Below are 24425 nucleotides of genomic sequence, written 5' to 3'. Positions count from 1 at the left end.
GCAGAGTGGGAACCTCAAGAGAGGTACCAGGCACTATGGTGAGAGGCTGGCCCAGGTCCCCATCTCTGCAAGAGAGAGAGTCAGGTGGGGTGTGTGGGGGGGTGGATCCTGAGCAGGAGAGAGGCCAAGTTGGGCACTAGATGGACAGGTACAGGGTGCCATCACTGCAAAGATTTGGGGCTTTTGGGGGCAGCCACAGAGTGGTGCTAGGGGTTACACGGGTGGGTGCAGGCCGGATCTCATCTCTGCGAGGGGCAGCCTCTGAGCGGTGCCAGGTGCTTGGAGTTACAGGGGTGGCATAGGGCTCCATATCTGCAAGGGGCAGCCTCCGAGTGGTGCCAGGTGCCCTGGGTAACGGGGCCGGCAGAAGCCCCTATCTGCAAGGGCAGACTCTGAGCAGTGTGCAAGGCTGGAGAGCCGGGCTCCGTGCCACGTAGGTTTGTCAAGAGCCAAGCCCCAAAGTGGCGGGTGTGGGGAGGTGATCTTTGGAGCAGGCAGCTGCTGTGCAAGGGTAACTGATACGGCTTGATGCCCCTTCCCACTCCCAGACCCAGAAGGGTGACGCCAGCAGTGGGGAGTTGGAGGAGGTGGCTGCGTGTGTCCTGGAACAGAGTCTGCGGCATCCAAACTATGTCAGGAATGATGGGGATGCGAGGGGCCTGCTGGGCTAAATATACCCACCTGCCTCGCTGTGATCTGGGCTCTGGGCAGGCTGTGCACCAGGATCTTCCAGGTGTATGTGGTGTGCTCGCCCGCTTGGACCGCTGCTTATGCATATGGCCAAGATGTTGTGTGTACAGTGGCTGTGAGCAGCCCTGGGCAATTGGTTCACACACACACCCCACACACTCAAACTCTCCCTTGCAACAATCCCTGCATACGCTGACCCACAGCAACCCCACTCTCACATACACACAACAACCCTCCTGCAAACACTGATCCACAACAACCCCACTCCCACACACAACAAGCCCCCCTCATATACTGACCCACAACAACCCCATTCTCATACACACACAACAACTCCCCTGCATACAGTGACCCACAACAACCCCACACTCACACACACAACAACAACCCCCCTGCACACACAGACACACAACAGCTCCCCCCATTCTCTCACTCTCACACACACTCTCAAAGTGAGACACCCCCAGAGCAGTGGGCCTGATCCTGATCTCAGCCGGCAGCACATCCAGGCTGTCTCCCTTGCAATTGATGCAGTACCACTGGCGTGAGTGGGAGCAGGATCAGGCCCAGCGAATTCTGTGCCCCTTACCCCAGGAACCTCTGTCAAAGTCCATGTTCTTATGCCCAGGGTGGATCAGGCCCAGGAACCCCTAGAGCCAGAGCACAACCCAAACTGCTAACCCAAAGCCCCTGGTCCCAGCACCACAGAACTCTCGGCTGAGGCGTGCCCAGGTGGCTGCAATAGGGCAGGCGTGCACATTGCTGTTCTCCGTCAGGCATGGGTGCCACGTGTTCCCTCCCTATGGTTCTGTACAAACCATTGGAGTCTCTCCCCTGGCCTGCCACTGCTGCAGGGAGCTTTGAGCAGGTGGGGATGGTGCAAGGTGGGATGTTCCTTCCTCCCACCAGTCCTAATCTTGATCCTCAGCCCCCCAGGATCCTCTCCGCGTGTGCCCCTTAACACCAGGCAGCCTATACCCAGGGTGGTGGTACAGCTACATCAGGTGGGGAAAGGCTATTAGAGCCCCTGTGACCAGGGGACAGCCAGGCTGCCCCTCCTGGTGGGGAGCACTGTCTGGCTACGGGCACGTCAATGAGAGAATGTCACCCGCTTTGAAGTAGTTGCCTCCCATGTAAAGGGAGGTTCTGATCTTCCCTACACCAGGGCAACTCTGGGGTTCACTGGTTGACTTTGGATTGGCCCTGGAAAGCTGAGATCAGAGTCCGGCCTTGGCCTTGTTGCAGTCAGGGGGTGACTCTGGAAACCAGAATTCAGCCCTTTCTGTTGGCACAACTCCCCACAGAACGGTGCTGCTGTCTAGGTTGAGCTGCAGGCTGGGTATTGCCAGCCCTTATCCAGCCCGAACAGTCCTGACCTGAGCTCCACAAGTACCACTTGCTCACACTGAACTGCTTGGACCACCGCTCCCCACCCTCCCCATACAGATGTTTCCCTGTCCCTGCTCCCCGCTCACCTGCTGTCTCTTTGACACACGGTTCTGTTAGGCTATGGAACTCACTGCCACTGGATATTACTGAAGTTGGGTGTGCAGAAAGGAGGTGGATAGCAGGGCTGTCCGGAGTCAGAGTAAAGACTGAAAGAGCAGAGGAGAGCTCGGGGAGGGGTTGTGACCCCACCTGCTTTGGGTGCTACACCCTGAACTCTAGCAATTGGGGTCAGAAAAGTGTTTCCTCTGGGTGCAGGTTATCCTACCACTGCAGGGCTCTTACCTCTTCCTCTGGGCATTGGGGGGACATAGATGGGCCATGAGCTGACCCAAGTGGGCCATACCTGTGGAAGTTTGCACCTGCTCTTTGTTATACTCTTGTGTTAAGTTGTCAGGGAAGGGCCCAGTGCACAGGTGGTGAGTATGCGTATGTGTGTGTGGAACCCAGTGGGACAGTGCTCTGGGTGTGTGTGTGTACCAGTGCTCTGGGTGTGTACCCTTGTGTACCAGTGTTGTGCATATCAGTGCTCTGGGTGTCTGTGTGCACGTACTCTGATGTACCAGCGCTGTGTTTGTGTGTGTGTGCACACCCCAGTTTGTCAGTGCTTGGGAGGGTGCCGACATGACACAGACAGGTGACCTGCCCGATTGTTCCCTCTGAGAACCTAACACCCCCTCAGGGGTCCCCATCCCAAGCGGCCTGTTGGAGGAATCTACGTGTCTTGATTTTTTCCCCAGAGTGCCTGATTAAGTTGTATGCTGTTTGGAGCAGGGACTAGTCATTCTGTTCTGAGTTTGTACCGTGCCTAGAACAACAGGGGATCCTCAGCACTACCCCAGTACAAAGAATAGGCATTTGATCAGAGCAGGGGATTGTCTGTTTCGAATCCCCCACCCCCTCGTTAGCGGAGCAGGGATAGTTTCATGTGCTTGGGAAGCTGTTCCTGCTGATTCGAGTGTTTTGGGGGATTGGGAAGGGGGATCAGGTGGCTGCTGCTATTCCAGACACCCTGTCCTTGTAAGGTGGTTTCTATAATAAACCGCCCCCCACCCTCTGTCCATTCCCTGCTGCTTCCCGGGTGGGGTGAGCTCATGTGGGTATTTTGGAAGAGGACACCTCTTAATTAGGCTATGGCCTAGGAGAGGGGGGCTGGGTGGGGTGGGGGCTGCACCAGTCCCCAGCCTGGGTGGGCCTTGCTGCAGGGCTCCTGTGGGAGAGGCTATTTAAAGATGTCTGCAAGGGATCCTGAATCAACTACAGAGACAGATGGGGGGGGCACACTTGCTCCCATGGGCAGAGCAGGTGGCTTCAAGAGGATAGTGCGTGTGTGTGTGCGTGTGTGCTTGTGTGACGGGGGGAGGGTGAGTGCCAGGGGCTGAAGGGAGTGGAGTCTAGTGGTTAGGGCACTGGACTGGGAGCCAGGACTCCGGGGCTCTGGTCCCAGATCTGGGAGGGGATGTGGGGTCTAATGGTTAGAGTGGGGATGGTGAGGCTGGAATTCAGGACTACTGGGTTCTCTTTCCACTTTTGCTCTGTGACATTGCTCCAGTCTCTCTGCCTCGGTTTCCCCATCTGTAGGAGGGCTATCTACAGATAGGTGTTTGGAGAGAGCCTTGCAATCCTTCTGGGAGAAGGGTTTCCTGGCATCTCTGTCGCAGGTGCCCCACAACCAGCCCGCAGGCTGACTACCCTGAATGTTCTGCAGAGCCCCACACAGCCGGCCTGCAGGCCGACTCTACCCAGAATGCCCTGTTCTTGTGCCCTCCGCCCTGCGCAAGGCCAGTGTAAGCTGTGGAAATGCCTGCATGAGGGACTGGGGCGTGTGGGGAGGGACCATGCTGCAGCAGGGCTGGGAATGTGCTGCTGTTCAGGTACAGGAGCCTCCCGTCCATGCTAAGGTCCCTTTGAATCACAGTCTGACCCCCTGCAGCACCTTCCCTCAAGCCGATTCCTGCCCCAGCCCAGGTCTGGTGGCAGAACCATAGCCTAGAGCCCTCTGGCCTGGATTTAAAGCCCCCCAAGGACTGGAGAATCTCCTCCCCCCATCCAAGGGGAAGCTACTCCAGTGGGGAATCCTTCCCCCGCCCCCCCTCCCCCGCTAAGTATCTGCCTTCATTCCAGAGTAGATTTGTCCAGCATCTGCTCCCAGCCATTGGCCTTGCTAGGCCTTTGTCTGTGAGATTCTTGAGTCCCCACAGATCAGAAATCTCCCATGTTGGTGCCTCTAGTCCTGGATCAAGGTCCAGCCCCACGCCCCTGCCTCCCGTCATGCTAAATCACGGGGGCTGCTTCAGTCTCTGGCCAGCAGGCAAGTTCCCAGCAGGCAGGATGTTCTGTGCACCCTCTCTGGTATTTCACAGTGCAGCCCCAGGACTGGATGCAAGGTCTCAGCTGGGAGATGAAAGGGGGATCTCTGAGTTGTGGGGTACAGCCAGAATTGGGGAAGGAGCAGGGAGGGATCTGCCCTGAGGATGCTCAAGTGCTCGCTGCTTGGAGGTCCACAGCTGGAGGAGGCAGAGATGCAGCCACACAGTTCCTTGAGCAACCGGCAGGAGGGGAGAGGTCTGTGCAGCTGAGCATCAGGGGAGCAAGACTAGCGGAGGGCAGTGAAAGCTGGAGAGGGCAGAGAGCCTGGATGGGTCTCAGGGGGAGCAGCCTTGGCCAAGAGAGGGGCAGGGTGGGGAACTGGAGACATTCTGGGAGCATAAAGCTCTCCCTGGCCCCTGCAATGGAAGGGAAGATGGGAGAAGGGGTGTGTGGGGATGGATGAGAGATGACTGGAATGGGGGAAAAGAAAGGAGAGCTGGCTGGAGAGAGGGGTGCCTGGGGTAGGCTGGACGGCTGGGGTGGGGTGCTGGATGGATAGATGCTGGTGCAGTGTGTGTAGGTGTGGGTGGATGAGCACAGGGGGTGTCAGGCCAAGCTGGGAGTGGGGAAGCCCCCGCTCCCGTGCTGCATCAGCTCCCAGCGTATTTACCAGCACCCACAGGGAGGGCAGCCCCTCAGACTATTGTGTTAGCTGGAGCCAAATCCCTTAAGCCCTTGTAAATAGCGGGGAATGAGCCACAAATACTCGCCGTAACAAAGGATTAGCCCCAGGGGATCCCAGCCCGCTGCCAGGCACAGGACAGAGCTTCCCAGTGCCAGTGGAAATCCGGCTGTGCCGCAGCTCCCATTACCCAGGTAGATGCCTGCTTGGTGAGCAGGGGGCCAGAGTGCCGGTGCATGGCTCAGGGAGTGGTGGAGTAGGGGCTGGGAGCAAAAGCAGCTTCCCCAGAGACACACCAGGCCAGCCTCCTGACAGGCAGCATGGCCCAGTGGCTGTGGGACTTTTCCGGCATAGCCCCATAGTGTAGACACAGCTTACGCCAACAAAGGGGGTAGGAACCCCTCCCCGAAGGAAGGGTTATGTCTACACATGCCCTCTTCCGTCTGCACAGCTATGTCTGCTCTGGGAGCTACATCAGTCAGGGTGTTTTGTTCACATCTCCGACTGACCTCGCTATGCTGATATAGCCCCAGCTAGGACGCTGGAGTGTGAGCCAGGATGCATGGCTTCTAATCCCACCTCTGGGAGGGGAATGGTGTCCAGGGGTTAGAGCATAGGGGCTCTGAGCTAAGACTCCTGGGTTCTATCCCTAGCTCTGGGAGGTGTGTGGATCTAGTGGTTGGAGAAGGAGGAGGGGCTGGGACTCTGGACTCCTGGGTTCTATTCACACCTTTGCCTTTGACCTTGGGCAAGTTCCTTCCCCTCTTGATACTGCTGTTTGCCCTAGTTGCACCATTTGTCTATTCAGACTGAGCTCTTGGGGGCAGACTATGTCTCTCACCATGTCTGTGCAGGGCCTAGTACGCCAGAGGCTGATCCCAGTCAGGGTTTGTTCAGTGCCCGTTCCACTAGGGAATCCCTGCTAAACATTTCCCCCTTCTTCCCAGGGTGGGTTTGTCCAGTGTTGTCTCCTGGCTCTGCTCAGCTTTAGTCTATGAGATTCATGAACCTCCTCAGGTCTGAAATCTCCTCCCCATATCCGCGGCTTTAGCTTGGGATGCAGCCCCCTCCTCTGAATTGCAGGGTTACTTTAGTGTCTGGCCGGGTGGCAGGATCCCAGCCTGTGGGCCGTTCCCGTGGCTCCTCTCTGCACCTCCCCAGCCTTTCACAGTGGGGCTGTGGGCTCTGCCACATTGTGCACAGAGGCCCCATCCCCTCTCTGCATTGCCCACCCACAGTCTGCACATCCTGGGATCACATTAGCCCTTACACTGAGAGCTTGTGTCTAGGAAACCCACCTGGCACAGTCCCCTGCTAGGGCTGGGCCTCGTACAGGGGCTTATGAGTCTGCTGCTGGCCTCTGTGAATGGAGACTCATTTAGCTCCAGAGTAGTGGCAGGGCTGTGTGTCTAGTGGGGTCCTGCAGGGATCCATTCTAGGCCAGGTGCTGATTAACATTTTCATCAGTGACCAGGAAGTAAATATAAAGTCACTGCTGGTGAAGTGTGCACATGACACAAGATGGTGGTGTGATCAGGTCAGGCCATTCCTCCCGAGCAACCGACCACTTGGTAGAGTGGGCCCATTCAAACCCCCTGTGTTTTAATACAGCCAAATGCAAAGTTATAGTCCTGGGGGCAAGGAGGGCAGGTCAGCCCCTGAAGAATGAGGGACAGTGTCCTGGGAAGCAGTGACTGAAAAAGACCTAGGGGGTCAGAGTGGACCAGCAACTCAGCATGAGCTCCCAGTGCGATTCTGCCCAAAAAGGGTGAATGCGGCCTGTGGATGGATAAACGGGAGATGGGTACTGATGAGGCTGGGACTGGGACTGCGTATAGCGCTGGGCTCCACGCTTTAGACAGGATGTTGAGAAATCGGAGAGGGTGCCGAAAAGAGCCACAACAAATTATTCAAGGGCTGGAGAAAATGCCTGATTGTGAGAATGTGAAAGAGCTCCATCAGTTTAGCTTCTCCAAAAGCAGATTGAGAGGTGATTGATCATGGTGTACAAGGACCTTCATGGGGAGAAAGCGCTGGGTACTAGAGGGCTCTTTAATCTAACCAAGACAGGCAGAACAAGAACCATAAGAACATAAAACCAGACATACTGAGTCAGACTAATGGTCCTTCTAGCCCAGTATCCTGTCTGCCGACCGATGCCAGGTGCTTCGGAAGGAATGAGCAGAACAGGTAATCATCAAGTGATCCATCCCCTGTCACCCATTCCCAGCTTCTGGCAAATAGAGACTAGGGACACCATCCCTGGCTAACAGCCCTTGATGGACCTACCCTTCATGAACTTCTTTTTTGAACCCTTTTATAGTCTTGGCCTTCACAACATCCTCTGGCAAAGAGTTCCACAGGTTGCCTGTGCGTTGTGTGAAAAAATACGTCCTTTTCTTTGTTTTAAACCTGCTGCCTATTAATTTAATTTCATGACCCTAGTACTTGTGTTATGTGACTGAGTAGATAACACTTCCTTATTTACTTTCTCCACACCAGTCATGATTTTGTAGACCTCTATCATATCCCCCCTTAGTCGTCTCTTTTCCGAGCTGAAAAGTCCCAATCTTATTACTCTCTCCTCGTGCGGAAGCCGTTCCATACCCCTCAGAATTTTTGTTGCCCTTTTCTGAACCTTTTCCAATTCCAGTATATCTTTTTTGAGATGGAGCGACCCCATCTACACGCAGTATTCAAGATGTGGGTGTACCTGGCTGGGAGTAAAAGCCAGACAACCTCAAATGAGAAATAAGTCCCGTTTTTCAAAGGGAGGGTGATTACGCAGTGGAACAAACCCCCCAGGGCAGGGTGGATTCTCCAGCTCCAGGCTGGCTGCCTTTCTGGAAGATGCTTTAGTCAAATGCAAGTCACTGTGCTCAATGCAGGGATGTCTGGGGGACATTCTCTGGCCTGTGATACACAGGAGGGCAGACTACATGATCTCATGGTCCCTTCTGGCCTTGAAATCTACTAAATAGAGCCTCCGAGAGGGGAAAGGGCTTGTTCAAGGCCAGTAGCCGAGCTGGGAATGGAAGCCAGGTGTCCTGATGCCAGGTGCAATGCATAAGCCATCAGACCATGCTGCCTCCCTTAAGATTTCATTGTCGCTCAGGCCTTGGGGCTGGATGCTGAGAAGGCGCCTGCTCCACGTCTCTGCGTCATCCACTGAGCCCTCTGGCAGAGCCCAAGGGGGGCGAACGTCTCTGGTCACTCCTCGGGGGCCTGCTCGGGCGCGGGAGGTGGCAGCTTGGCATTCGGATGATGCTATGAAATTCTAGGGTCCCCTAAAAATAACCCTGTGGCTGAGCTGGAGAAAATGTTGCAACGATGCAGGGAGAATCTATTTATAAACCATCCAGCTTGAGTCTCCAGAGCTGGGTCTGTCTGGACACGGAGCTCAGCTCGCAACAGGGCACAGGAGCTTGCAGGTGGCATGCTGGGCTGGGAGTCAGAACTGCAGGGACCTGACCCCAGCTCTGGGAGGGGAGGAGGTCTAGTGGACTAGAGCTAGGGGTGCTCCTAGGTCCTATTCTGGGCTCTGCTGCAGAACTTGGGCAAGTCCCGTCCCTTCTTGGTGCCTCTTTCCCCTCCCGCTCATTGACTGTTCAGACTGTGAGCTGTCTGGGGGTAGGGGACTGTCCCTCGCTGTGGGTTTCTGCAGCGATCAACATGACAGGCCCCTAGAAGCTACTGTCATCTAGCAATGATTTTAACAATGAGCGCTCTTCTCCCATATGTTGTTGGTCAGTTCCAATTAGGAGCATTCGGATAACTGTAAAGATACCAAAGTCCCACAGATCTTGAATCAGTCCAGCTAGAAACTCTTCCCCACTCAGTCCATCTCCTTAGGTTGCCACGACCCTCTAAGTTCTCCCATCAGCTATGGAGTCTCCCTGAGCTTACAACATCCTTTAAACCTTCTTTATGCTTCAGAAAGGGGCATCTTTTGTCTCCCATTGCTGGGAACCTTCAGCCAGACCCCAAAGGGATCTTAAGGAGATTGTGGGCTAGGCTTTCCCATTGTGCTCTTCCTGGCTGGGAATTTTCAAGATTTCCCTTTCTTTCCCCTGGGAATAGTTCTTGCTCAGCTGTTGTGTTGTGCTGCTGGGATGGGGTGAGGGGCATGGGGCCAGGGCGTCTGCTGCATCATCAGTGCAGAGTACAGTTTTCAAAAGCAGTTAAACCATCGAAGGGGTAATGATCCACACCCCAGAGCTGGAATGGGGGGGAATAAACTGTAGGGACAATCCTGCCCCATGGGGGATGGGTGAGGAATAGGGTGCAAGGTGGGGGGTGATTCCAAGGGACTATTAGGATGACCCTAGATAATCCAGCCAGTCAGGGGGGATCCTGCTCCCGCCAACCTCCTGCCTGCCTGGTTGTATCCTGCAGACCCCCAGCGTGGGGTATCCGCAGCTCTCCAACGGACTTAAAGCTACAGGGTGTGAGTGTGTGGCAGTGTGTCATCGCCTCTGCTATATTGCGTAAGATCTGTATGTGTGAGAGAGGGCCCCACGGCCCCCTGAGGGAGAGAATTGAGTCAGACCTACACTAGAGAAATGTCCTTGGCTGTAGACCTGCTCTAAGGCCCAGCCCATTTGTGTCACACCTTGTAATCACCACTCCCCCCTGCTCACAGATAGGTGTGCATGGACTCACCCGCGTGTGTACCAAGTGCTTTACAGTGGGGCTCTGCAGACCCCCCTGCCCAGTGCTGCCTACCCCTGCAGTTTCATTGCAGCTCTCCTGCTGTTTGGTCTTTCCCATCAATCACCAGCTCCCGGAGTCCTGGGAATCTCCACTCCCATTTAAACCAAAGAAGCATGCTCACCCTAGGGGACCAGGGAAGCTGGAAGGCGTGACATGGGGGCACATGGAGTGGGGAATACTCTGCTGTGCAGTGGGAGGGGGTGCAGGGCTAGTGGGACTATCGTTAGAACCACCCAGGTCCCATTTAGCCCATCCCCCTGCCCAGGAAATCCCAGACGCTGAATCCCAGCAGCTGTTCTCTTCAGGGTGGCTGGCGGTGGGGGGCTAGAACAGCTGTTCCCTCTCCCTGCCACGCTCCATCTTAGTCATGTTAGGAATGAGGCTGCATCCTGTCTGCAGGGGGGGGTCCCCATCCACCCAGCCCCACCCTGAGCTGGGTGGGCAAAGGGAGCAGGAGCACTCTGCACTGAGGGAGGGGGGTCTGTGGGCCAGGATTCCCAGTGTCCCCTTTCAGGGGTGGGGGTGGCAGCCAGCCAGCCAGCCGAGGCCCTTTGGCTGCAGTCTGCGGATCATGAGCTCACTCCTCTGGGACGCCCGGGTACACCCTGCCCCCTAGCAGGCACATTGTCGTGTGCCATCTAGATCTGCAGGGTTGATGCATTGCTGTAGGCCTGACTCACGCAGCCCCTCCGGGACAGCCGAGTTCCCAGGCTGGGGCTAAATATGGGGAGGTGTTGTGGGCAGGAACATGTACTCACCAGCAGGGGGAGCAGTGACACACACACATGCCCCATTCCCACCCCCTTCCCTGCAGCCACCCAGGAGGGGTGGGGTGGGGGCAGTGGGGCGGATGAGGCCAGCAGCGTGTGTGTTATTAGCAGAGCTCAGGGAGCCCAAAGGCTGTGGGAGTCCTGGGGTCAGCAGTGTGTTAACGGGGAGCTGGGAGTGTTGCAGTTTTGGGGTCCCTGGTGTTTGGGAGGGTAGGTTAAAAGAAGAGGGTGAGGGCTCAGCAATAGGGGGAGTTGGGGTGGGGTTGGCCAGCCCTGGGGTTAGATGTGGGGCTCCCCGGGACTGAGGTGGGGAGCAGGGTTAGGGCAGGACAGGCCAAAACCAGGGCTGGGGTGGGGCTCGCCAGGGGTAGGGTCAGAGGACCGTGTGATGCTAGGGTTGACAGTGGGCTTAAGGGCAGAGCTTGGTGATGTTGGTGTTAGGGTCAGGGCTTGCCCATCCCAGGGTGGGGTTAGGGTCAGAGGTCAGCGATGTGGGGATCAAGCCTGTGTCTGGCTTGTGCTGTAAGGCTCGTGGGGGCCCCAGCTCTGGTGGGAATCAGCCCCTTGTGCCAAGGGCCTGGCACAGTGCCCTGGGAGGCCATCTGGGCTGTGTCCCCTCCAGTGAGCAGAGCCTCGATCCTGCTGATGTGATCCTGGGGGGAAGGTGGGTGCTGTGGGGGAGGATGGGGGAACTATGATGAAGAAGCCCCAGGGAGGGCGAGCAATGGGGGCTGTGTGAGGTCCAGCCTGTCCCTACCTACACCAACCCAGGAGCTGGCGTGGGAATAGCCCAGCGCCTCCTGCCTCCTGCTCATTCTGCTGTCCTGTTCCCGGGGGGGGCAGCTGTGGAGTCTCTCTAAACCCCACCCCCCATTTTCTCCTGCAGACATTCACGGCCTGGTGCAACTCCCACCTGCGCAAGGCGGGCACCCAGATCGAGAACATCGAGGAGGATTTCCGCAATGGGCTGAAACTCATGCTGCTGCTGGAGGTGATCTCGGGTAAGGTGGGGGAGCTGGAATCGGGGGGCAGATCCACGGAGGGCCATGTGGGGGTGATGAGGAGAGGGACAGGAATCCATGGGGAGCCACCAGTAAGGGCTCAGCGGCCACAAGGGGCAAGAAACCATGTGGGAGAGTGTGGGAGAGAATCCATGGGAAGATGAGAGGGACTTGGGGGAGACCCAGAGGGTGCAGTCACCAGGGTGTAGCCCAGCTGTAGTGGGGCGGCGAGGGGCTCTGGACCCCTGGCTCTGAATCTGGGGTTATGTAATGTGGGGTTGGCTGTGTCACACTGCTTGGGTGTGTGTGTGGTGGGGTGTGTTGCGGTCTGGCGATGTGGGGTGCAGCTGGGGGGCAGTGTCTGTCACCGACTCTGCTTTCGGATGTGAGTGTGTGTGAGGAGGGTATGTGGGGATGGAGGGGGGGAAATCTGTGCTTCCCCACCCACACTGCTGAGTCCCCCTCAGTCAAGTGGGAAGGAGGTGCAGGGGACCCCAGGGTGTGTGTGGGGGTGCCCCCTCACCCCATCACTGACTCTGCCCCTAGGCAAGTGGGGAGGTGCATGGGTGTGCGGATGCTCTGTGCCTTTCCCAATTGGTGACTCTCCCCGAACCCCTCAGGTGAGCGGTTGCCAAAGCCAGACAAAGGCAAGATGCGTTTCCACAAGATCGCCAATGTCAACAAGGCCCTGGACTTCATTGCCAGCAAGGGGGTCAAGCTGGTCTCCATTGGGGCTGAGGGTGAGTGGGGCAGTGGTCCTGACTAGGGTGATGAGGGCCCACAGCGCTGGCGCAGTCTCCTCCTGCATGCCCCGTTACCATGGTGATGCCAGCCCCATCGCTCTGGCGCTGGTAGGCCGGCCCTGTGCATGTCTGGGAGGGTCGGGTGGCCACAGGCACTGGCAGCACCCTCCATGCAGGTCCGGGGGGGCTGGGTTGGGGTTGAGCCACGTTCCCTCGTAATCCCATGGGCTGCTCTGTTTCGAGGCGGGGAGGCTGCCTGTCAGCAGCGCCTGGGCTGGGGATGTGCAGGCCCCCGAGCAGCACAAACACTGTGGGGGGGGGCTGGGTTTACTTCTGTCTGTCCCCCCCATATGCTCTCCTCCGCATGCCCATCCATCCCTGTCTATCTCTGTGCACCCCATCTCTCCCCCTGCCCCCTGGACACCCGTCTCTTTCTGTCACTCTGCCCCACCCCGCTCTGACTCTCCCCTCTCCCCCACTTCAGAAATTGTGGATGGGAATCTGAAGATGACTCTGGGGATGATCTGGACAATTATCCTGCGCTTCGCCATACAGGACATCTCAGTGGAAGGTGAGTGTGGGGCTGGGCTCTGCCCCTTTACACCCCACCCCCAATACGTACTCCTGTACCGTATACACCAGACACCAGTCTACACTGCACCCCGTCCGCATACACAGACACCCTATATAACCCCTATACACTACACACTCCATATATGTCCTGGACACTACACATACCCCTATATACTGTGCACCCCACACCTATCCTTATACACAATACACTCCATGCACACCCCATATATATACCCTATGCCTCCCATATAGCCTCACAAACGCCCCTATACATAAATATCTGAACCCCCCCATATAAACCCCTATACATGCACCCCAAACACTGTACACTCCATATATCTCCTATACATTACACACACACCTATACACTATACACTCCTATACTCTACACACATACACCCCTATACATTAGATCTTACACTCCATGTACACCCCATATAGACAGCCCTGTACACTATATATCCCATATGGCCTCTATACACACCCTTATACCCTATTATATGCATACCCATCTACACAATCATGCACCCTATATAAACCCCTATACATGGACCCTACTCACTCCATATATCTCCTATACACTGTACTACACCCCCCATATACACCCCTATATATCATATAATCCATACATATCCCATATACATACCCCTGTACACTATGCACCCCAAACAGCCCCTATACACACTTCTATACACCCCCATACAAATGCCTTTTAGCTGCACACCCCATACACCTCCTATACATAACACATCTCTGTATATAGCCATACACATACTCACCCCTATACCCCAGTATTGACTATAATCTAATCTCATGCTTCAGGGCTGCAGCTGGTCAGGGCAGGGGTCAGGAAGGAATTTTTTTCTCCAGTTCACAATTGGCCAGCTGTCTGGGTGTTTTTTCCTTCTTTGAAGCATCAGAGATCGGCCACAGCTGGAGACGGGACACGTGGAGGGTTGGCCAGTGCTCTGAGATGGTCCAGAGACTCTGGCTTAGCTGCCTGGCTGGTGTGTCTTGCTCCCATGCTCAGGGTCTAAACTGATGGCCAGATTTGGGTCAGGAATAAATTTTCCCTCAGTCTGATTTGCAGGGACCTTTCACCTTCCCCTGCAGCACAGGGCATGGGTCATCTTTGGCCATGCCTTGTCAAATCCATTCCCTGACATCACAGGGGGCTTGGGCATTGGTGGCCCCTGGGTCTTTGCTGTTCTCCGCCTGGGGCTCACAACAGGTCAGTCTCCTGAGGCCTGAAATGCTTTAACCAACACAAGTGACGGGTGCAATGCAGGGGTAGCTGGGTGAGGTTCTCTGGCCTGGGCTGTGCAGCAGGGCAGACTGGGTGATCTAATGGTCCCTTCTGGGCTGGAACTCCATGAATCTGAGACCTCCCTGCTGCCCCCCCACACCCACCAATGAGGGGCTGTGGGTATGCTCTCCCTTGCACTGCAGGCCCTTTCTGCCAGGGGCCACTCCCCCCGCCCCCATCTCCTGCTCCTCTGCCCCTCCGTGCAGCTGAGCCAGGGGGGTCTGAGCCATGCTGCCTGATTTCTTGCAGAGACTTCGGCCAAGGAGGGGCTGCTGCTGTGGTGCCAGAGGAAGACGGCTCCATATCGGAATGTCAATGTGCAGAACTTCCACATCAGGTAGGGGGCGCCGTGGGGAGGGGGGCTTTGCTGGGGGCTCGGGGCTTTGGGGCAGGCCCCAGGGGTGCCCTCACCCTGCGGCCTTCGTGAGTCGAGTTGGCTGGGGCTCAGCCCCTCTCCCAGGAGACAGCAGCTCCAGCAGTGCCGGCTGGAGTGAAGGAGCCCAGGGGCAGCTGGGCCGGAGGAGGGAGCATAGGGCGGGGCTGGGGTGCGCGTGTAGTGCCAGGCCCCAGCACAGCGCCTGCAGCTGGCCAGGGGCATAGCCGAGGATCACCCGACTTCTCCTTCTCCTTCTCCTTCCCCCCGGATGCGGCGCAGCTGGAAGGATGGGCTGGCCCTGTGCGCCCTGATCCACCGCCACCGGCCTGACCTCATCGACTATGCCAAGCTCAGAAAGGTGTGACGGCCCCTGCCCCTGCTGTCTCCCCCACCCTTCCCCGGGTGTTCCCTCCATTGCCCCAGCCCCCACCCTTGCTGCTTCCCTGTACTCCCTCCTCCCAGCCCCCTCCCCCACAGCCCCAGCCCTCACCCCTGCCAGCTCCCTGCTACCACCCCAGTGACATTGGTCCTGGCTCCTGGCACTGCCCCAGCCCCCCATTTAGTTTCTTTCTCCCCTCTCCCCGGCTGTTTCTGCCCAAGGACTTTCAGCTCTTTGCCGGCCAGATCCCTGTCCCTGACCTGTTACCCGAGGTCTGAGCAGCAGCTTCCTGCCCCCGTGAATGCCCTCCCATCCCTGTTACCGCCAACGTGCCACCCCACCTCCCACTACATGGCTCAGGCCCCGGTTCCTGCCCTGCTCCGTGCAGGGCCCCATCCCTGTCATGGTGCCCCCCTTGCCTGCGGCTCACGCAGCCCCCTTTGCCTCCTGCCCCAGCCTGTCACCAAGCCCCCCCAGTCTCACAGCTCTGCCCCTCTGTGCCTAGGATGACCCCATTGGGAACCTCAACACGGCCTTTGAGGTGGCTGAGAAGTACCTGGACATCCCCAAGATGCTGGACGCTGAAGGTGGGGGCCGAGCGCTACACTTCAAGAGCTGCACAGGGGGGCCTGGGGACCCACTGCCCTGGCCTGGCCCTTTGCATGACCCTGACCCTGGAACCTTGTCTTGACCCAGGCCCCCTAATCCTGATCTTGGCTCTCAGTCCTAATCCTAACTCCTAACCCTTGAACCTGATCCTGGCTTCTGACCCCGACCCTTCTCCTGGGTCCCGTCAGGGCCTGGATGAGCCAGCTTGGTCCTGGAAACATGATAATTTATCCTCTTCCTACCTGAGCTCCCGCTTCAGCCCCCCGACCTGATTCTGTAGGTCAGGATGCTTGGGTTCTCTCCCAGCTCAGGAGGGGATCTAGTGGGTTAGAGCAGGGAGCTGGGAGCCAGGATGCCTGGGTTCTGTTTTTGGCTCTGCCACTGATTCCTTGATGGGTAGGTAGGATGACCCTCCTCTCCAGTGTCCCTTTTTCTGTTTACTCCTGTGGGGATCTCATGCTATTCCCTTGACCCACCACGCAGGGATGCTCTGTGGAACGAGGTGCCTGGAGCCAGACACTCCCCTCCCTTCATGGCCCATTCGGCTGCCATCACCAACCCTGCTGGTCTCCTTTGTGGGCCGTGGATCCAGGGGACATGGCTCTAATGTCCAGGGCAGCTGACACTCTGGGCCTGTGCAGCCCAGCCTGGGGGGGAACGTGCTTCCAGGCAGGGACTGGGGGGCACCGTCATAGATCCCCAGGATCTGTGATACACCCCAGCTCTGAAACAGTCTCTTGGAGGAACCCCTACATGTGCCAGACCCCCGCCTCCATGGAGGACCCCTTCAGGGCAGGCCATGTGGCCTCACTGCCTCCTAGACTGAGCTCCTGGGCTCCCACCCCCCTGCTTCACCCCCTGAGCTCTGCCCTGCAAGTCCAGCTGAGACAAGCTCCTGGCAGAGCCTTGTCCACCCCTCAAGGACGGACACTGCAGCCGGGATCTGCCGTGGCACCAAAGAGCCTTCTCCAAACAGAGCAGGGCTTGTGAGTCACCTGGAGTCCTGAGGTTTGTACAGAGAAATCAAGGCGCCAGCGTAGTCCATCCGCTCAGCCCAGAGCAATTCACCAGCCCAGACGTAGTCCCCTCCAGTGCCAGGCTCTAGCTGTTGGACTTCCAGGGCATGGCCCAGTCCTTGGTCCCTCGGCCGGGCTGGGCTGAATTCACATCCGTCTCCCAGATCCCTGACTCTCTGGGCTGGCATTGTCTTGCTGGCCACCTTGTTGAACTGGTCAGTTTCAGCCAGTTTCTTAACAAATGTATTCACTCCAGCCTAGCAGAGAAGTGACGCACCCCTGTGTCTCCTGGGCAGGGTATCTCTACGCTTCAGCCACTGCAGACGCCACCTATACCAGGGGAGGGCTTTGCCTGTGGCTGTAGTTTCCCACCTCCCTGAGAGGCGGTAGCTAGGTCAGTGGGAGAATTTTTCCATCCCTCTAGCCCTGTCCACACTGGGGGGAGGTCAGTATAGCTATATCACTCGGGGGTGGATTTTTCACACCCTAGGGAGACATGGCTATCCCGATGTCAGTGTCTAGTGTAAACCTGCCCTGAGAGCAAACATAATCCCTTCCCTCCGCTGGCTAGCCATGCAAAGTACAGGGGGAAACTGAGGCACACATAGGCTTCATACAAACATTATGAAACGTTCCCATTCTGTCATAGGCACATCCCAAGGGAAGGGCAGAGGCTGGGAGGAGTGCGCTGGGGACAGGTGTTCCAGGAGGGAGGGACGGGGAGGGCTGTAGGAGGTCACACAGGGTGCTGGGTTCGGGGGAGAAGCAGTCGAGACTCGAGTGCAGGAGTGTGTGGCCAGGACACACCCTCGCACACCCCACCTCCACCCCCACTGAGCAGCTGGCATCTCTCCGCAGATATTGTCAACACGCCCAAGCCGGACGAGAAAGCCATCATGACCTACGTGTCCTGCTTCTACCATGCCTTTGCTGGAGCAGAGCAGGTAGGGGGGTATGCGTGCGTGCATGCGTGCACCTCCAGTGCAAATGGGACTGGGGGTGGGGACAGTCTTGGTTGAGGGCTGTGTGGTGCCCACCCCCATGGGCCCCAGTCTCTATTGGGATCAGTGTGATACCTGGCACAACAGGGGTCCCGATCTCAGGTGGGAGCATCTGTGCAGCACCCTGCCCAACAGGGGCCTGACTTTGCTCAGGGTCCATGCAGGGCCCAGCACAGCTCTATCCTGCGAGGCCCCACAGATGCTTGACAGGTGCCCTGATCTCAGTCAGGGGAAGGGAAGGGAAGGACTGTGCTCAGGCTGCTCTCTCTTCCCCCCGATGAGAAGTAATGTGGTGTTTCTCCCCCCACCCCACCCCAGGCCGAGACGGCTGCAAACAGGATCTGCAAGGTGCTGGCTGTCAATCAGGAGAACGAGAAACTGATGGAGGAGTATGAGAAGCTGGCAAGCGAGGTACCAATCCATCCTGCCCTGAAGACGCCATGCCCCCACTCCCCGACATCTGCTGGGGGCTTGCTCCCAGACCTGGGCATGCTGGAGAGAGGGAGCAAGGCCTGGAATGGGCATCAGGACTCCTGGGTTCTGGCCTGGCTCCAGCAGGGGAGGGAGATCTAGTGGGTTAGAACAGTGGGAGGGGTGGGAGCCAGGTCCCCTGGGTGCAGTGGGGGTGATATACTGGCTTGATGGGGTGCAGCTATATTAGTTAATGCTTGGGGGGAGAGAGAGAAGGGGTGCTGAGGGCCAGTGGGGAGTGAGGAGCTAGCATTGGGCTATGTGCCTGTGACTCTCCCCAAGGGCCTGTAGGGGCTGGAGTGATCCAGCACTGCCCCCTGCTGGCCCTCACCCTCCCCACCGCTCCTCACAGCTGCTGGAGTGGATCCGGCGCACCATCCCATGGCTGGAGAACCGCGTGGCAGAGAAGAGCATGAGCGCCATGCGGCGCAAGCTGGAGGATTTCCGGGACTATCGCCGAGTCCACAAACCACCCCGCGTGCAGGAGAAATGCCAGCTCGAGATCAACTTCAACACCCTGCAGACCAAGCTGCGCCTCAGCAACCGGCCCGCCTTCATGCCCTCCGAGGGCAAGATGGTCTCGGTGAGCCATGGCACAGGGAGGCCACGCACCTGCCATGGGGCCCTTGGCACCTGGGGGGGATCTGCCATCCATCCATGGAGTCTGCCTCTGCTACCCTGAGAAGGGATGAGGCCTGCATGGCACATCCAGTGGGCATGGGTCCACATGGACTAGGGGCGTACACATGCCTGTTGCGTGATGGTGCCCATGGGGCAGGGAGCCACATGTACCCAGGAAGCAACGAGACATGTGTGCCCAGGGGCAGTGCCCAGGGGGCAGGGAGGTATGTGTGCCTGGGGGGCAGTACCCATGGTGTGGGGATCCATGTGCCCTGAGGGTGGTGAGGACACACACAGAGCATGGACCATCACAGAGCTTGTCAGTTGTTGATGGGGCCAAGGCTGGTGTGTCCAGGGGGCAGTTCCTGCCCCCCAGGTGGGCATGGGGTGGCTGTGATCTGGGTGCTGCTGCCCCAGGGGCCAAGTGGGGGTGGGGCAGGGCAGGTGGCCAACTCCAGCACTCCCCTGGTGCTGTGTGTGTGGGAGGAGGGGGCAGCGACCAGGCTCACACGTTTCTCTCTGCGGTGGAGGTAGGATATCGCCAACGCCTGGAAGGGGCTGGAGCAGGTGGAGAAGGGCTATGAGGAGTGGCTGCTGACCGAGATCCGCCGCCTGGAGCGCCTAGAGCACCTGGCCGAGAAGTTCAAGCAGAAGGCAACGCTGCATGAATCCTGGACCAGAGGTATCAGCCCCCTGCCCCCCTGGACCAGGGATCTCCCCCAGCCCCTTCTGCTGCAGGGCTTCCCCCACCCCCATCCCTCACTATGGGGTTACCCCTTTCTGCTACAGGGATCACCCTGCCTTCCCCTACACCTCCGCTATGGGGTACCCCCACTGCAGATCTCCCCCAGAGGGGACTGCTCCTGTCCCTGCCCCAGAAGGGCACTACCCCTCAGGCCCTGCTCTGGGCTTTTCCCTGCCCTCTGGGATGGGGTGGGCTCTGCCCTCAGTGACCCCCCATGTGGGTGATCCCCATTGGGGTCCTCCCTGCCACAGAGGCCCATGGGGTATGCGGCAGGGGGTTCAGAGGGCGGGAGCTGGTAGGCTGGGGGTGGAGAAGGCTGGCTAGGCTCAGACCGCGCTGCCCCTGCAGGGAAGGAGGAAATGCTCTCGCAGAGGGACTATGAGTCGGCCTCGCTCATGGAGGTGCGGGCGCTGATGCGCAAACACGAGGCCTTTGAGAGCGACCTGGCCGCCCACCAGGACCGTGTGGAGCAGATTGCCGCCATCGCCCAGGAGCTTAAGTAAGTGCTGGGCCTGAGACACACACCCCGGCCAGAATCCCCCTGTCAGAGCCAGGGAGAGAACCCAGGAGTCCTGGCTCTCAGCCCCCTGCTCTAACCACGAGGCCCCACCCAGCTCCTAGTGCCCGGGCAGGCGGTGTCCCTAGCTAGCTGGGCAGTATCCAGGACTCTGTGCCCTGCCCCATGGCACCCCAGGGGCTCTGTACCTTTCCCCAGTGGCACCCCAGGGGCTCTGTGCCTTGTCCCATGACTCTATGCCTTGCTCAATGGCTCTGAGCCTTGCCCTGTGGCACCCCAGTGGCTCTGTGTCCTGCCCTGTGGCACCCCAATTGCTCAGTGCCATGCCCCATGGCTCATTGCCCTTACCTTCCCACCATCTCTCCCCTCCCCCGCAGCGAGCTGGACTACCATGATGCCGCCTCGGTGAACTCCCGCTGCCAGGCCATCTGTGACCAATGGGACACGCTGGGCACCCTGACCCAGAAGAGGAGGGACGCGCTGGAGGTGAGAGGGGGCCCTGGATGGCAGGGGAACTCCTGCTGCCAACCGGAGTGAGGAGGGGTGTGGCCGGGGACAGGTCTGCCCCAGTGCAGGGGCCAGAGGGATGATAGGTGCCCCTTCCCCTCTAACCCTCTGGCTCTGTCCCTGCCCAGCGGGTGGAGAAGCTGCTGGAGACCATCGACCAGCTGTACCTGGAGTTTGCCAAGAGAGCCGCGCCCTTCAACAATTGGATGGATGGCGCCACCGAGGACCTGCAGGACATGTTCATCGTGCACAGCATTGAGGAGATCCAGGTGCAGCCCACAGGGCCCCTGGGCTAGATCCCTGGCTCTGGGAGGGGAGTGGGGTCTAGTGGTTAGAACAGGGAGTGCTGGGAGCCAGGACTCCTGGGTTCTATCCTGGCTCTGCCTCTGACCTTGGACAAGTCACTTTCCTGCTCTGTGCCTTAGTTTCCTCTCGGTGTATGAATCCCTTGGCCCCCTGCTCTCTGGGGTCAGGGGAGGCGGGAGGCTTAAGGGGGGTGGAATTAGGGGAAGTGGCAGGGCTGGGGCTGGGTGGGAGTGGGTCAAGGGAAGTTTGGGGGGGGGGTCTATGGGGTGTGGCGCAGTCAGGCACAGTATCCCTGTGATGCTCTGCTCAGGTGGCCAAAACTGTAAGCCCCGGTGTTACCCCTTAGCCAGACAAAGTTTTGCTGGAGAGAACAAAACCCACTTTCTAGCTAACACACTTAATTTCCCAAACTTCCAGCCTTTGCCTGAGCAGTTTTCTCATCCACCTCAAGTTTGCAGCATCTCCATCCCCACTGGCCAGGGGACCCAGCTTTCCCAGCCTCAGAGGCACTGCTCCCTCTGGCCCCTCCGTGATGGCTAACGAGGTCTCTTTGTTCCTCCTGTGTCACCAAAGGCCATTGTCCCTGAATCCAGAGCCAGAGGGCGGCCTGGGATGCAGGCTGTGTCCCAGGCGTGATCACTCAGGTGTCTCTTTCACCGCTTGTTAGCTTAATGGCTTTGTTTGCCTTATATGTAAATATCCTGTCACTATCCAACCAGCCAGCCGGGTCACTGCCCCGTGCGCTGTCCAGGCTGAGTGTGAGCTCTGCCTCCCAAACGCGCTGTACGAACACACAACCAGCAGGTCGGTAACTCTGGGCAGAACCTGCACAGGCATCCCACAGGGATCTGGGGACCAGTGGGCCACCACTGTACACACCAGATCTCGCAGACACGTTCTGCCCCCAGCGTGATGGGGAGTGAAGGCGTCAGGCCAGATCTGACACAGGGCGGTGGGCCCACAGCCCACGGGCTGTGAGGGGCTCTTCGGGCCACACTCCTCCCATGACAACTGTCCCCCTTCCTGCAGAGCCTGATCACGGCCCATGAGCAGTTCAAGGCCACACTGCCGGAGGCCGACAAGGAGCGCATGGCCATCCTAGGCATTCAGAACGAGATCCAGAAGATCGCCCAGACCTACGGCATCAAGCTGAGCGGGGTGAACCCCTACACCAACCTCTCACACCTCGACATCGCCAGCAAATGGGACACGGTGAGTGCGGCCACTGGGAGCGGGAACCCGGCTGACCCTCCCGCCCCCTGACTGTATCTGTCCCACCCCACTGTCCATCTAGCCATCTGACCCTGCAGGCGTCACGCCCCCTGCCTGTCTGTCAGTGCCTATCTGTCTGGCCGGCCCTGCCTCCCCAGCCCCATTGCTCTCGGACCCTGCCCTTCCTGAGCTGGAACCCCGCCTTCCCAACCCATTGCGCTCAGCCTCCTCCATCTGGAGTCCCGTCCCACAGCGTCCCATCTGCTGCTCCCCCCCCACAGGTGAAGCAGCTGGTGCCACACCGAGACCAGACGCTGCAGGAGGAGCTGGCGCGGCAACAGGCCAATGAGCGGTTGCGGCGCCAATTCGCTGCCCAGGCCAATGTCTTGGGGCCCTGGATCCAGACCAAGATGGAGGTGAGAGCTCCAGTGTGTGGATTCTAACCACGGCTCTGGAAGGGGAGTGAGGACTAATGGTTAGAGTGGGGATGGGGGCCTGGGAGTCAGGACTCCTGGGTTCTAGCCACAGCTCTGGGAGGAGAGTGGGGACTAACCAGGAGATCTTCAAAGATCTGAAACTCAAAAGAGTCTACAACAGGTGGAAACTTGATCAAATTACAAAGGATGAATATAAACAAATAACACAAGTATGTAGGGACAAAATCAGAAAGGCCAAGGCACAAAACGAGATCAAACTATCTAGAGACATAAAGGGTAACAAGAAAACATTCTAGAGATACATTAAAAGCAAGAGGAAGGTAGGCCCATTACTCAACGAGAGGGAAAACACAACAGAAAATGTGGAAATGGCAGAAGTGCTAAATGTCTTTTTTTGTTTCAGTTTTCACCAAAAAGGTTAGTAGTGATTGGATGTCTAACATAGTGAATGCCAGTGAAAATGAGGTAGGATCCGAGGCTAAAATAGGGAAAGAACAAGTTAAAAATTACTTAGATAAGTCAGATGTCTTCAAGTCACCAGGGCCTGATGAAATACAGCCTAGAATACTCGAAGAGCTGACTGAGGAGATATCTGAACCATTAGTGATTATCTTCGAATGTCATGGAAGACAGGAAAGATTCTAGAGGACTGGAAAATGGCAAATACAGTGCCAGTCTATATAATGGGGAATAAGGACAACCCGGGGAATTACAGACCAGTCAGCATAACTTCAGTACCCGGAAAGATAATGGAGCAAATAATTAAGGAATCAATTTGCAAACACCTAGAAGATAATAAGGTGATAAGTAACAGTCAGCATGGATTTTATCAAGAACAAATCCTGTCAAACCATAAGAACATAAGAATGGCCCTACTGGGTCAGACAAAAGGTCCATCTAGCCCAGTGTCCTGTCTTCCGACAGTAGCCAGTGCCAGGTGCCCCAGAGGGAATGAACAGAACAGGTAATCATCAAGTGATCCATCCCCTGTCACTCATTCCCAGCTTCTGGCAAACAGAGGCTAGGGATACCACTCCTGCCCACCCTGGCTAATAGCCATTGATGGACCTATCCTCCATGAATTTATCGAGTTCTTTTTTTAACCCTGTTATGGTCTTGGCCTTCACAACATCCTCTGGCAAGGGGTTCCACAGGTTGACTGTGAGTTGTGTGAAGAAATACTTCCTTTTATTTGTTTTAAACCTGCTGTCTGTTAATTTCATTTGGTGACCCCTAGTTCTTGTGTTATGAGAAGTAGTACACAACACTTCCTTATCTACTTTCTCTACACCAGTCATGATTTTATAGACCTTAATCATATCTGCCCTTAGACGTCTCTTTTCCAAGCTGAAAAGTCCCAGTTTTATTAATCTCTCCTCATACGGAAGCCGTTCCATACCCCTAATCATTTTTGTTGCCCTCTTCTGAACCTTTTCCAGTTCCAATATATCTTTTTTGAGACGGAGCGACCACATCTGCACACAGTATTCAAGATGTGGGCGTACCATGGATTTATATAGAGGCAACATGATATTTTCTGTCCTAATATCACCCTTTCTTAATTATTCCCAGCATTCTGTTTGCTTTTTTGACTGCCACTGCACATTGAGTGGATGTTTTCAGAGAACTATCCACAATGACTCCAAGATCTCTTTCTTGAATGGTAACAGCTAATTTAGACCCCATCATTTTATATGTATAGTTGGGATTGGAAAGCATAATGTGCATTACTTTGCATTTATCAACATTAAATTTCATCTGTCATTTTTTTGCCCAATCACCCAGTTTTGAGAGATCCTTTTGTAGCTCTTCGCAGTCTGCTTGGGTCTTAACTATCTTTAGTAATTTTGTATCATCTGCAAATTTTGCCACCTCACTGTTTACCCCTTTTTCCAGATCATTTATGAATATGTTGAATAGGACTAGTCCCAGAACAGACTCCTGGGGGGCACCACTATTTACCTCTCTCCATTCTGAAAACTGATCATTTATAC

At 56.9% G+C, this 24425-nt stretch overlaps 1 protein-coding gene across 1 annotated transcript in view; it reads left to right on the top strand.

Moving 5' to 3' along the window:
* ACTN3 (actinin alpha 3) overlaps positions 1–24425 on the top strand; it is a 30392-nt gene that overhangs the window by 303 nt on the left and 5664 nt on the right. Inside the window, exons 2-16 of the mRNA XM_077821066.1 lie at positions 11498–11612; positions 12233–12352; positions 12840–12926; positions 14484–14571; positions 14890–14968; positions 15495–15576; positions 17473–17558; positions 17934–18026; positions 18439–18669; positions 19242–19389; positions 19801–19951; positions 20347–20455; positions 20605–20745; positions 21812–21994; positions 22276–22410. Of these exons, the coding sequence (XP_077677192.1) occupies positions 11498–11612; positions 12233–12352; positions 12840–12926; positions 14484–14571; positions 14890–14968; positions 15495–15576; positions 17473–17558; positions 17934–18026; positions 18439–18669; positions 19242–19389; positions 19801–19951; positions 20347–20455; positions 20605–20745; positions 21812–21994; positions 22276–22410 (1848 nt within the window). The remainder of the gene's footprint in view (positions 1–11497; positions 11613–12232; positions 12353–12839; positions 12927–14483; positions 14572–14889; positions 14969–15494; positions 15577–17472; positions 17559–17933; positions 18027–18438; positions 18670–19241; positions 19390–19800; positions 19952–20346; positions 20456–20604; positions 20746–21811; positions 21995–22275; positions 22411–24425) is intronic.

Source organism: Eretmochelys imbricata, chromosome 7 (assembly GCF_965152235.1).
Source record: "Eretmochelys imbricata isolate rEreImb1 chromosome 7, rEreImb1.hap1, whole genome shotgun sequence".
NCBI lineage: Eukaryota > Metazoa > Chordata > Testudines > Cheloniidae > Eretmochelys > Eretmochelys imbricata.
The sequence above is the reverse complement of the archived record's forward strand: the minus strand, read 5'-3'. Positions and strand labels throughout refer to the sequence as shown.